The 14,466-nt window shown below is 34.1% G+C and overlaps 1 protein-coding gene across 1 annotated transcript in view; it reads right to left on the bottom strand.

Annotated features, from left to right (window-relative positions):
- Positions 1-12,894, bottom strand: part of LOC111508699 (uncharacterized) — a 30,215-nt gene extending 17,321 nt beyond the window's left edge. Inside the window, exons 1-8 of the mRNA XM_074169277.1 lie at positions 12,757-12,894; positions 9,142-11,833; positions 7,398-7,493; positions 6,958-7,344; positions 5,050-5,174; positions 4,892-4,993; positions 1,995-2,148; positions 1,365-1,567 (exon numbers count right to left, since the gene is read on the bottom strand). Of these exons, the coding sequence (XP_074025378.1) occupies positions 1,365-1,567; positions 1,995-2,148; positions 4,892-4,993; positions 5,050-5,174; positions 6,958-7,344; positions 7,398-7,493; positions 9,142-11,814 (3,740 nt within the window). The 5' untranslated portion in view covers positions 11,815-11,833; positions 12,757-12,894. The remainder of the gene's footprint in view (positions 1-1,364; positions 1,568-1,994; positions 2,149-4,891; positions 4,994-5,049; positions 5,175-6,957; positions 7,345-7,397; positions 7,494-9,141; positions 11,834-12,756) is intronic.
- Positions 12,895-14,466: the final 1,572 nt, after the last annotated feature.

The following is a 14,466-nucleotide window of genomic DNA, read 5'->3' as shown; positions in this document are numbered from 1 at the left end:
GACCATAGACAATCTGTTAAGTCTTCCTATCAAGGAGAGTCGTTTTTGGCAATTTGCTACCAATTTAGATGTTGCTCGGTAGGAGCCAAGAGCTTCCAATGCCGCTTGACTGTCCGACAATATTTTTATTATGTGTAAGAGGTTTTATACTTGATAATAGGGTCAAACTCGAAACCGGTCGTATAAATAAAATGTACCAGTGGTAATTAGACAAAAGTGTTTTATTTTATTTATTTCATTAACATATTTTTATTGACTTGTGTATGAGGTTGGAATGATTTTTCCAATCTCTCCGCACACAATTCAATAGCGTAAATTTCCGCTTGAAATACAGTCGCATAGGTTCCTAGGCAGGTAGATATCTCTGTCCTGGGTCTGCGACTAAAAACACCTGCACTGGAACCGGAAGGTGTTTTTGTTCCATCTGTGAACCAACAACTATCTGCTCCTCCGGATCCGGAGGAACCAGTCCTCTCTACTCGGGAACAGTACTTTATAAGGCAGTTCATAGTTGACAGTTGGAGGAATAAAGTCAGAGGTCATTTCCAGAATGCTGTGACTTCCGGTGTCAACCAACAGTCTGTTGCACTCTGCATTAAATTGATTTGTGCCATTAGCAATATGCACAAGTCTTTATGCAGTCCATCTAGCCTCTCTCTCCAGAAAAACGTGTAGAGGAGACAAGCCTGTCTCTGTAAGCCAGAGAGTTTCGCCTGAGCGTTTTCTGTAAAGCCTTTTGCCACCAGGCGCTTGCTTCATAAGTGATCATTGGTCTGACAATCATCACATAAATCCAAAGGATTTCTTTGGGACCTAAACCTCCAAGTTTTACCACAAAGTGAAACAAGTAAGCCTGCTTTCTATATTTGTCCAGGAAAAATTTTTGTCATAGGGCATCAGTTCACCAACGACAAACATCTTAATTGGCTGGTCTAGATAGAGTCTAAGAAGTTTCAAGAGATAAATCTCGATATTTCATTTGATTTTACGTCTCCTTTCAAACGAAACTTAATACGAATATTGTTTTACTTTGATGGTGAAAGGTAGTGTTCCTAACCTGACAAGATATTCTATTTTTGTAAAATCGTTTCTCAACAAGACTAGAAATTGGGTCATATTTGTCAAGACGAAACACAAGTTAGTTCTCTCGACAAAAGAGGACAAGAGAATTACTTTCATCATATTAATTTGATTGTGAATTTTTATTTATTATCATTTTGTTACAGGGTGTTACGAAAAAACATCCAACCCTTGGAAAATAAATTATATCCATCCATCAGACAGCAGGATGATGAGCTTGTTTTGCTGAATTCCAATCTGTTTGACTATTTGTGCATGAGTATTAAAAATAAAAGCAAACTAACCTCTTCATAGCTGATTGCTGCTCTATTGATTCTGGATCGGACTGCACACCTCTCGAGGATACCTCAATTTCTGAGATTTCGGAAACTTTGCTTATCATCGAATGGTGGGAAGTTATACTGAGAACTTCTTTTTCTCTATCAGTAGAACTCCTCTTCGATATAGACGTTTCAGATCTGATTGATTCAGTGTGGTTTTGAATCACCTGGAAACATTTTTGAATCAATGTGATGGAATTGCCTGATATTCAATAAAAATACTTCATTGTGAAATTTTTACTGAGCGTGTTCAATCAATACGTATCATAAATGTGTAACTGATCGCTGTCTCTGTGTTTGTGTTTTCACAAATCTATTGGGGTAAATTTCACTTAACATTTAGATTTTGATTTGAATCAGTTCATAAATCAGAAGTTACATTAATTTAAAGAATCACGTCAAACATTTATTTGGCTGAAACATTGGTTAACTTTTTTTTTGCTCATACAAAATTCTGTAAAAAAAAACAAGAACTGAAGTCTTTGCGAATGAACTAGTGGGCAATAGCTAATAGCAACTAAATTTAGTAAGAATTGAAGCTATTGTATAGTAAAACACATATTGCAACTCGTTATAATGTGACTGAAGACTTACTTTTAATGGACCAGATAGTCTACGATCTCTAGGGGTGCTGACTTTCATTTTCTTAAGCATACTATCAGTGGACAGTTGCTGCCTAATCAAGTTCCTCTGTTCCTTAAGAACTATTTTCCTCTCGATCGAAGCTGCTTTTTGCATTTGTTTCAGTCTGAAATGCAGAAAAAATTCCAAATCTATGCTTATATTGAAGACCAACAAAATGTATACCTCTTCGACATTATTTAAATCAACATTTTATTCTGACTAGACGTGATTGAAATAAATGCAGGTTGCTAACTAATCTTAAAGTTCTGAGAAATATTTTTCAGTTCACTCATAAAAATTCCAACCTTATGACACACAATTAGCCAGTTAGCCATTGTTTAATTTCTAGAATCACTGATGGCTGACAACTACTGACACACACAATCACAATAACAAATCTATTCTTGAAGTTGAATGTTTATTTCACGTCGTACATTCACACTGATAACATTTTTTATTGAATTGAATAATAGATAAGATAATCTTTTTGAATTTGAGATATGTCCGGAGGATATAATCAGAGTTGAAAAAGTGTCTTCAAATTAATATTAAATAAATTATTAAATCATATTTCCTTTTTCTGTTTTGATTCTTCAAATTAATTACCAATTTCTGAAATGTTTTCAAATATACCTAGATAGATATGCTAGATATGCAACCGTATTTATGGTGTTTTCAAAGTTTTTGAACTTATGCCCTTTTCATACAGAGCAACACTTATTGTTGACACTTTAATTTTAAGTTCAGTAAGCTTACAAGTTTCGTTTACACTTCGAGAGGACATTAATATACTCTTATCTTAATAAATAGTTAAGTAAATTACTAAATGCAGATTTCTAAAGTACCTTCCTTAAGTGAGGGAAATCTTCATCAGATCAGCAGGTAGACCAAGAGAAGATTTGTCAAATAAAGTAAAAGTAAAAAAAATGTAAAAAAGTCACAGATGCTTTTGAAAGTTTAGATGAAATTTTAATAACATCCTATTTTTGTTATTAGAAATGTTGAACAGTTCTACTTTTGAGCCTCACCAGGTACGGTATTGCATGCTGGGGTTTTGCAACAAACATCAGATGAACTCAGTTTTTATTCCACAATAGAGAAACATGACATATGAATAACATTACTGAAAAAACTTCTATATTGTCTGAAAGCAAAACAAATATTATCATTTATCAACTGGCATGAGGAATTCAAGAAAATTGATATAGATTAGAAGATCAGTAAAAGCAGTTATGTGTGACCAGTTTTCTTATTTAACATAGACTGTTTTGAACTTAATCTGAATAATGAATTGCTCCTTGATATCTTAAACTCAATTCACGAGAAAATCTCAAACTATCTACCAGAGTTTCAACCAATAAAAATTACTATAAGAGATCAACTTCTATTGCCCATAAGGACAGAAATATCCCAAAATCAAGTAATCAGTGTAATTTTGTTTAAGCAAATATCGCTGATAACCTTGCTTATATTTTAATACAAAGGAAAATATTGATAGAATTGAGGAAGTACATAGTGGAAACTCAGTTTTAAGATGGAGGATTTATCCCGAAAATATGAATGTGTCAAGAACGAGACTATTAATGAGCCAAGAGGAGCATCATTTAACTCTGAATCAAGTAAGGAGTTGACAGATAGTTTTGGGTATTGACACATTCTCAAGATAACAATTCAGTTCTTAAGGATTTATTTTAGGCAAAAGTTAAGGGACACAAAGAAGAAGAAGTTGAAAAAGCAAAAATGAATAATTACTCGTCAAAAATAAAGAACTCTGAAAATAAAGAATCAGGCCTTGAAAAAAATTCAGATCTATGAAAAGTAGCACAAAATTTCACTGAGCGCTTCAAATGTTAATTTATTTTGGTCAAAATATGTCCCTTTTTGTACTAGTGAAGAAAAAACACCAATACCAATTTACAAAATGAAAAATAAGACCTCTGCAGGTTATAATGAATTATTTACTATAATTGTGAAAAAATATAGACCTCATATTGAAACCTGACTAGAAGTACGATTGGGTTCACTTCCTGGACCTTTTCTACTTCTTCTGTAAGTAAATGACCTTCCACAATTTTTTTCAGCAGAAATAAATATAATAAATCTGCTTTAAATTATGAATACTCTGACAATTAGGTGATGAAAATTATTATCACTGTCCATGATAATAATAATTATAGAATTTTACCAATGAACTTTATTTAAAATGTGTTTTGCTTCCTCAGTACATCAAACTATTCTACAATATCTTTTATATAACAGTAGGTAATAATTTAATAACTTATCTAATATCTAATGATTTACTCATTCATCTAATTGTTTTTACCTAATGCTATATAAAAGATATTGTAGAATAGTTTTTTTCATTTATTGACCTTCAAAAATTACAAAAATGTTTATGAGATAAATTCACAACATAATTGTATAGGTACGTCAAGACTGAGGTGTAGTAATATAAAAATGTATATAAAATTTTAAAGCTTTGTAGAAATAAAAGTATTGAATTCTGTTAAAATGAGATAATCCTAGAGACTAGGCTTTGTGTAAGGTAGTACGTTAAATAGACAGTACTAAATATTAAGTCCATATATGGGAGAAAACATCTTCAATATTATAAAGTGGATTTACAAGAAGTGAATTTTTTAAATAATGTTTCAATTTTTTTTGTCTTGAATGTCTTACAATCCACCGGTATAAGGTTATGTAGTTTAATTGGCAGATAGTCGGTCTGCTTCATTGTTTTAGTGTAGTTCACTCGAGGTAGTCAATACAATTCTTTGATACACTAGGAACCCTGTAGCAAAATGCGTTAAAAAAATCATTGTGAAAACTCTATAATTATTTCTGCTTTGAGGGCGTAAGTATGTTACCTTTGCATTTCATGCTTTTCTTTTTGATGATTTACCAGTATTCCTCTTTGTTTCTTCTTGATCACAGATGCTTCTTGAAGTTGACCAGTTTCTTTGAAATGTCTGAGGAGAAAATGAAAGGTTACTTCAATTTCACAAATTATGACATCTATACTAACTTTCTTTGAATTTCTAACCAGGCCAATTCTCCTTTAGTTCGATCCAGCAAAACTTGTTCTCTGATTTTTAAAATTGTCTTCAAATTTTCTAAACGAGCATCCTCATCCTTGATGAGCTGTTCAAACTATGAAAACAAAAATGGAGACATTACTATAGCACAAATGAGCGTAGTATTCCTAAAACTCCTTTAATGCAAGCTTGAACTTGCTCGATTGATATAATTTTTATACACTTGTAAGTTTAAGTAAGTAGGAAAATTCAGTTAAGTTTTTATACAGTTTCTGAAAACAAAGTGGTTTTGAAAATACGTTAACAATCTTGAACTTTCCAATCTCTGAACTCCTTAGAGATGGGGTCATATCAAGTCAAATTGCTTGACTTCAAAGCTTCTATTACTGCTTATTTTTTCTTCATCATTGATGTTTCTTTTTTAGCATTCACAAAAAAAAATTATCATAGGTTTCTGAAAGCCTGAGGCATAGTGTTTGAAGTTGCCAGTAACTACTTGAGATTGTAATATGTGAATTGTAATAATATTTCTGAAGTCAAATGAAAGTTTGTTTTGTAACTAGATAAAATTGATAACAGAAATCAAGAGTGATTGTTTTTAAATAGTTGACAAAATATTTTGAATTACATTTATTCGTCTATTTTTCAATCTGATAAAACTTTTTTGTTAAGTTCGAGAAAAATCACCACCCTCATAACACTTTGAATAGGAAACAAAATTATAAAATTCCTTTGTACTAATAGGTACTTCTCATTCAATCCTTTGTCATTCAAATTCACAATTATCCATTTTGTTAACAAAATCTCCCAATCCCTGGACAACAAGGAAATTGAGGTTGCTGTATTTCTTGATATTGAAAGAGCATTTGACAATGCACTACTCAAATCTATAGGATTGTCTCTGGCTAGGAAAGGTATAGAATCGACCATAATTAGCTGGATCTATGCCTTGCTGGTAAACAGAACTGCAACTACAACACTTCAAGGAGAGGCCATTAGGTTCAGGGTCACCAGGGGCTGCCCTCAAGGTGGGGTACTATCTCCCATTCTGTGGTCGCTTATGCAGATGACCTTGTTATCCTGGTAAGGTCCACCTCGAGAAGGGTAGCTTGTAATATCCTCCAAAGCACGTTGGACGATGTTCGCTTTAGGCTTTGCAAATATTGAACACCTGGATGGCAAGAAGATTTATGGACTTCTGGCAGAATCTTCCAGGATTGGCTCTTCCTTCGAAGCTTGATACCAAACAGTAGGGATGAATCATGATGTCTAATAGGCCTTTTTAAAGGTCACTGTCATTTGAATCATCATATGCAGAGACTTGGACTGTTAGAAGACAGTGTGTGTCGCCTCTGTTTGGATAATAATGAAACAGCAGATCATATACTTTGTGCCTGCCCCGCTGGGGACCGAATCAGGTTTTTAGAGTTCGGCAGAGCCGTACTCTTACCATCTGACCTGAAAGACCACTCACCATACAAACTAATCAGAATCGTTAAGAAGCTGGGTTTATTTGGTAGAGTGTGAATAGATATGAGCTACATTAAACCCTTGCGGGTTGTGGTGGAGGGTCGAATACACCCACTCATTTTAGACCTAACCTAACCTAACCTACTTCCAGAATAAGAATATAAAAAGTTAATACTATCTCGAACCCAATATATTCAATAAATGAAACACATTGCTGAAAAATTATCAAAAATTAATCATTGGTGGTTGAAAGCTCATCTTCTAAAAAAAAAACTACACCATCGAGGAATTATTAGTGAATAACTGTTGTACTATGATTCTTCACTCTGGTATGCTTTAAATATTATTCAAAAACCTTGTACTTTCTGTGATGCATATTGACATCATACAGATATACGGACACTGTACATATTGGCATTTAAACTTACCATATTGAGGGACAATCCAGCAAAATTATTAGCTTGTATATTTTCAAAGTTTGACAAATTATCATTGCTTCTGATGAGGGATGAGCTTTTGGTTACATTCATAGGTAAAACATCTGTTCTGGTAGTTGAAATCAAACTATTACTCTCTGGTTGTAAAGCTGAGTTATTGAATATTTTGAAATCATCATCTACGGCAGAGGTGACAAATGATCCCCTTGAATAATTAATAGTAGACGTTCCACTCATGCGAGATTTGTCGGAGCCAGCATCAATTTCTGTACTTCTAGAAGTCGTTGATAGTTTTGCCATAGCAGAAGTTTGGGTATCTTGGTTCTGAAGAATTTTCGAAGAAGTAAGTTCATTGTTGGTTTTCAAAGTTTCAAAAACCTGAAAATAATGAAACTTCAGTACATAATTCACTAGGTTCAACTCAAATCTACCTTCTCTACTGCAGAAAACTGTCGCAACGATTCGTTGAAGTCATTTAGAAGATGAATTTCTGCTTCGAATTTCAAATGAATTTCGTTGGTACCATTCTGCAATAAAATAATGAGCCAGTAGTAGGTAGGAATGAAATTTTATATTTGAGGACAAATTTAAGGAAAGTTCCATTTTCCAAATACAGTAAATATCGAAAACACTATTCTCAGTGCAGGTTTAAAGAAATGAGTTTGCAACATCATGATGAGTGTTGAGATTAGTTTTTTACAGTTCTGATGTGTGACAAAATTATTATTTTTTTGAAAAATGATCTAATGCATAGATTGCTCTTCCATCAAATCCATAATAGGTAATTTATGTTTATATAGGGTCTTTCATTAAGCCCTTCCTATCTTTAAATTTGAATAAAACAAAGCTTGTGTGAGATATCATCAAAATTTTTGATTCGTTTGAAAGACCTATTGAGGCTATTATGCAATATAACATCATACAAATGCCTGTCACGTCTTCTCTGGGTGGAGCGTATCCGAAACGTCCAATTCTCCATTACTCTGACTTATAAATCAATCTGAGTTTGACTGATAGCATGTGTTGTGTTGGTTTTGAGGACAGCAGTGGTTTGTGGCTTATTTGCATACACCTGGGACTCAAGAAAACCCCACAAGAAAAAGTCTAACGGAGTTAAATCGCACGATCTTGGTGGCCTGTTCAAATCTCCTCTAGGTGAGATGACCATGCCCTCAAATCATTCGTGCAGAATATCCAATGTGGCATGAGCTGTGTGGCACGTGGCGCCGTTCTGTTGAAACCACATGTCGTTGGTATCCAGATCATCCAATTCAGGCTAAAAAAAGTTGGTATTCATTGACCAATAGTGCTCGCAGTTGACAGCGATAGCCTGGACAATGTCGTTCTCAAAGAAATATGGACCGATGACCCATTCATCCAGAAATTAGCCTCATGGCTAAGATGATTTTTCGATGGAAATTTGGGTCAGTTACCAACTGCTCCAGAGCCCATTCAGCAAACCCACGTCGTTGTCTATAGTCGTTTACCTTCAGTTTCGGTGTCATTTGAATTTGGTACGGGTGCAGGTCCAAGTAACTGCCTCGGATTCTCCTGCACACTCTCACAGACAGCGGCGATGTTTTCGGCAGATCTTGCGTTTCGTCGACGTACGGGTGTTGGTCGATCGTTTACTGAACCAGTGGGCTCAAATTTATCTAACGCATTGCGAACAGTCCTCTCGGTAGGGCGAATATGGCGACCTTAAAATAGACGAAGCACGTGGTATGTTGCCACAACAGAACAACCATGTTTACTTTGAATAAATACATAAATTATTGCTATATCCGTCCATTATGATTTGATGAAATAGATTGAATAAATGACAACTAATTTGACAGATGTAGCTTCAACGAGATGGCTATTATCAATTAACAAAGTTCGGAAGTCCCTGATGAAAGACTCTATACAAATTTCTTACTATGACTTCAACAATGAAAAAGAAAAGGAACGAAATAATGCGATGATATGATGAATAAGCTTTCTAAACACTGGAATATTTTATTTTGAAAAAGTATTTTGAAAAATTCTCATCATAGCTATAGGATATTTTTACACACGCCTACGTTATGACAGAAAAATATTCATTTTACAGTTTTTCATGAAGAAGATTCCAGTAATGAAGAGAATGCTAATATATTCAAGTGTTATAACTAAATCATAAAATCAATTGCTTACCGCACCCACAACTGGTCTGCTCATGTTTGACTTCAGAGACATATTCTTAGTCGACCTGTTGATATCTTTATTTTCCTCTAGAAATTCTTTAATAATTTCAGGTTCTGTCAGAAATACAGAGGGCTCTTTTAATGGCAGAACTCCTAATTCATCATTCTTCGAAAAATAACTGCTTCCCCTTTGTGTATTAATAGACTGAACATTGCTGTCAGATTTGGATAACTGGTTGCTGAGAGTCTTAGAAGGATGGAAGCTTGTATGGAGTGAAGTGAACTCGAGGGATGACTTGGAACTTTTGCCAGATTTTTTTGCTTCACTTCTCGAATGGACACTTGTCAATTCGTCTTTACTACAATATTCGACTTTTTTGGAATGTGGTTCATTAGAAAATACATCTGATTTTGAAGTCGAACTGATGGTTTGCGGAATGTTTTTGGAATGTTTCAGTTTACTTGAAGTAGCAGATGATTCTGATATATTTTTATTCTGTTCATTCTCCAAATTGATATTATTGCTGGTAATTGTACAAAAGTTTGTTCTCATATAATCTGGACTCAATGTAACGATTTGTGTTTCATATTTGGGGCTATTGAAAGCTATTATTGAATCTCGGCTCCTTGCCAAGTCTTGATAACTTAGATCTAAATCACTACCTGAATGGAAGTCAGATGTATATTCATTTTCTACAGAGGGTACAGACAATTTATCAAATCCTTTTCTTTCCTTCTCTGTGGATATAATTTGACTAGATTGGGATTTGGATTTTTCACCTACTTTTGATTTGGGAATGGAATGTGGAGTTCCTTTGTTAGTTGATATTTCGAGGCTATATTTGGGCACAGATATATTAGAGTTGATACTTGGAGGTATAAGTCTCATATTACTAATTTTATCAGTATTGATGGAAAGTTTCAGTTCTGAATTTAAGTTTTTCTTGACCGATTCTGCATTTTTCTTGAGAGAAGTTCCACTCTCACTTGATATTTCTGGAATGTTTTTGGACGTATCTGATTCACTACTTGTTTCTGTTGGTTGAGTTACAGTTCTGCTATCTATTTCATGAATTTGATGATTTCTTGAATTATTTTTGTTAATACTTCTTTGAGGAATTAATTCCAAATGATCAATTGATTTTGGATCCAAGTTCAAACGTTTGTGGGAAATAAATGATTTCATTTCGGAATTATTTTTAGACTTTGTACTTTCTTGTATGATTTCCCGTAACTGTTCTCTAGTTTTCATGTGTTCCAACTGAGTATTTGCAGACATGTCTGCAATTAGTGAACTGTGAACTGCAACATCAGTTGATGGTTTTGGAGAATTCACTGTATACTGCAACTTCCTCTTCACAGTATTGATGAAGTTGAAAGGATAGGCCTGAACTGGTTGCTCTTGTAGCCATTCCGGACATTCTTTCCTAACTTCTAAGGTTTGAGTTTCCTTTTCTAAATTATTTTTACTGGTATTCATTTGGCTGAAAACAGAATTTTTGATAGTTTCATTTTTTTTTCTTTTTGGGCTCTCAATTTGTTCTTTGAAATTATCAAAATGTTGGGCAATATTTGAAATAACATTGATATGCCGCTTTTGTTCCTTGGACAATTTATTGTCTGTTGAGTCTTCAACTAATTCATTAGTTTCAGTGGATGACTTTTCTTTTGCAACATGATTTTCTTGCATATAATTGATTTTTTGTAACTCATCTTCGAGAGAATTGAATAGGTTAACTGGCATTAAATGTTTGATTGGAGTGACTGCCCCATTTGTGCCAATTTTTGCATCAGATTTGGTTTCACTTTCTTCTGGAATGAGTATTTCTCTATGAGATTCAATTTGTTCATTTACTTTATTATTGTCAGTCTTTTCTCTATTAGTGATTTTCCTTTGCATATAATCAGGCAGAGGTGGATATAACAAATTGGGGTTTCTGGGTTGAATTTCTTTCTTTTTATCACATTCAGTTGTTTTTTTTGCAACATAATTATCTCTTGTATTTGATTTGCTTCTGGATTTATGGGATATTTTTTCTGATGCCTTTTGTTGTCCCCTTTCTCTAGAAACTGATCGAGACCGTGTCTGCTTTACACCGGTTTTAACACTTTCATTCCGAATATTTTCTTGGGGTCGAACGTAAACATTTTTGTCTCTGGATTTAGATCTCTCTCTTTTGGCTTGTACGTTTTTGGTAACTAATTCCAAAGACTTTTTATGAAGCTCTTGTAACTTTTTCTTTTGATTTTCTATCCGGCATTTTTCTTCATTTTGAAATTTCAATTGTTCCAAACGTTTCTCACGTTGTTTTTTGATGTATTGTCGAGCTTCTGTAACGTCATAGTTTCGTATTTTTCTTGGAGACTCCTTTTTAGTTATGTTTTCTTTATTACAAGGTACTTTTGGAATGTTTTTCGAAGTTTCAGGTTTATTGGTATGACTGGAATGTTGCACATCAAAAGATCTTATAATTTGAACTTTGTTTGGCGATGACTTCGAATTTCCTTCTCCTCCACTGGACCCATCAACTGAATTAACTATACCTGAATGAAATCCAGAATCCATAACATTTTTTCCTGTATCAATTAGGTTTTGCAGCTGCGCTTTCAGTTCCTCAGTTTGTTTTCTTGTTTCTAAAATTTTCTTAGTTATATCCACTTTATCTGCCATCTTACTCATCATTGAAGTACTTTCCAAGAATCTGGAACAATTCACAGTTCACTATGTTAGTATTTATTTATTTACGAATATACCAAAAACAGTAACACGTAAAATATGGATAGCTAACAGTATATATATATACTTAACTCTACTTACATCTACTTGAATCTACTAAAATTAGTCTGTAGTCTGCATTTTAGATCACTTAGTGTGATGAGTGACATTTGCGATGGTTTCATGAGTTTTTCTAATTAGAAAACTTCATTAGAGGGGTGGTCATATAGTTCATGTAATAAAAATTTTGATCAAAAGTAAAAGATTTTTTATGCTATGGTAAAACTGGTGTTCGATAATTCTAGTCTGAATGAGATTTTCCATTCGATGTATGTCTATATAGAACAGTCATATACAATAGTTCGAGAATAACTTCATTCGAAATTCCCTAAAAGAATATAATTTCAAGAATTGCACATCAGTGGATTCAGGTGATCTAAACTTCAAGGAAACTATTCTAAATACGAACAAGAGTGTAGTTGGTTATATTGGACTCCACTTAATTTGCTGAATGAACTAAGATTACTGACAAGTTTTATACTATTCAAATTCTTATTAATCTCAGAAATATATATACCAATTTATATTCACATAAACAATGCAACGAAATAAATATAAATAGGAGAGTTTCTATTACAGAATAAGGGACTTGAGTAATCTTGAAACATGTTATCAAGTTTGATTCTCATAACACATACTCTCATATATTTCCACGTTTATATTACTGGCCTTTTCATTGAAATTAGAGTCCCAACATACTTATATTTTTATCTGAGGAATCAATAAAACGTTTGATTCAAAATAATTGGAATCAGGTCAGGTAACAATAACAATTAGTTTGGTTGGATTTTTTTTGAAATTCAAATTTTATATATCTTAAAGCCGTTTCATGAAAATAAAAATGCTCACCTTGAAGATGCCTATTCTTGATTGTTACTTATACTATACTAACACTAAATCATCATTGTATTATTAAAACATATTATATTTAAGCTAACCGTCACTCATTTGCGTGACATGAAAATGTAACCTAACAATTTAAAAAAGAAACATCAGCTGATAAACTACTCTCAGGTGTGTTCAAAGAAACGCTTTTTTCAGTTCTATAAGCATATACGTTGGAAGGATAAATCAGTTTCTCATTCAATGTGTTTGCAATCTCATGACGTCACCAGCGGTGCTGAGGCGAGTATTCAGTAATGTGAATGAAAACTAGTATAAGCAAATACTAGGAATTTCTTAAGTAAATACTACGTTTTGTGTGAATAAACACACTAGCACTTGCTAGGGGTAGTAAGTTCTAGAGTTTTCCCGGACGAGTGGTAAATGCTTAAAAAATGGTGTGAATAAAACTTTTGAAGTAGATTGTTCTGCAGCATATGCTTCGATATTTTCAAGCCTGGTCTGGGGCATACTAGACTTTTTCCTAGCATTTACTACCTGTCTGCTCAGTCCACAGTTTGTTGTTGATCATGGCTGAGTTTGTGCCTATTCGTCAACGTAAAATTTATTCTGTTCGCTCTGGAATAAACGAACGTAATTGTAATCAACTGTTAAGGTTTAACAGTGAGAGTGTTGATTTCCTTGCGGCACAGTTTCTTGAAGAAAGTGATACTCGTGGCGGTGGTAATTCCAGAAGACAGCAAATGGAAATATTTCTGAGGTTTGTGGTTGATCCTGGCTTTCAGTCTGGTGTAGCTCAAGATGTGGGTGTACATCTTATTACTGCTAACAAGACAATAAGGTACGTGATGAGTAGAGTAGTTGAACAATTACATAATTGGATACGGTTTCCAACTACAACTGAAGATATGACCGAGGCTAAAGTTTTGTGGCAGAGACATTTTCGTTTGCCGTCTGTAATTGGTGCCCTTGATTGTACTCAAATTGAGATACAAAAGCCTGGGCTGCACGGTGATGAGTATAGTTGTAGAAAAGAATATCCTAGTATAAATGTCCAGGCAACATGCAATGCATTGGAACAGTTTACAAGTATTGGTGCGGAGTGGCCCGGCAGTGTTCACGACGGCAGAGTGTGGAGGAATAGTCATGTCAGAGACATCGTGTCTCAGTATGATGGAGCAGTTTGTCTTTCAGGAGATTCAAGATACGGTTTATCGCCGTGGTTGATTACACCATTCAAGCCTCCACGAATGCATCAAGAACGAGAGTTCAATCTAATTCATGCTAGAGAAAGGGTTATAATAGAAAGGTGTTTTGGCCAGTTAAAAAGGAGATTCCCAATCCTGGGAAACTGTGTTAGAGTTGCATTAAACAACATTCCACAAGTGGTAGTCAGTTGCGCTGTGCTACACAACATTGCCAAGCAGCTAAAGGATGACTTTGAGTATGGAGATCTAGATAACGTCCCAAATGAAGATGACCAACCTGGGGTGGTTCGTTATGAAAATCCCGACACAACATTAAGAGACAAAGACAAGCGTGCCAATATGATGGCGTATTTGAATATTCAGTCAGGAAATTGTTTTTGTGAAATTGAACTTAGTAACGTTTTCATGTTTTTCTCACGCAAGCACCTACTTGCACACAATTTTGTATATTTTTTTAAATTTTTTTTGAGATATGGATTTGTTTATTCACTGAATAAAATCATCTTAT

This window comes from Leptinotarsa decemlineata, unplaced genomic scaffold (genome assembly GCF_025532065.1).
Source record: "Leptinotarsa decemlineata unplaced genomic scaffold, Ldec_3_MD MMD2_P_RNA_scaffold_11, whole genome shotgun sequence".
NCBI classification, from domain to species: domain Eukaryota; kingdom Metazoa; phylum Arthropoda; class Insecta; order Coleoptera; family Chrysomelidae; genus Leptinotarsa; species Leptinotarsa decemlineata.
This window is presented reverse-complemented; position numbering and strand designations above follow the sequence as displayed.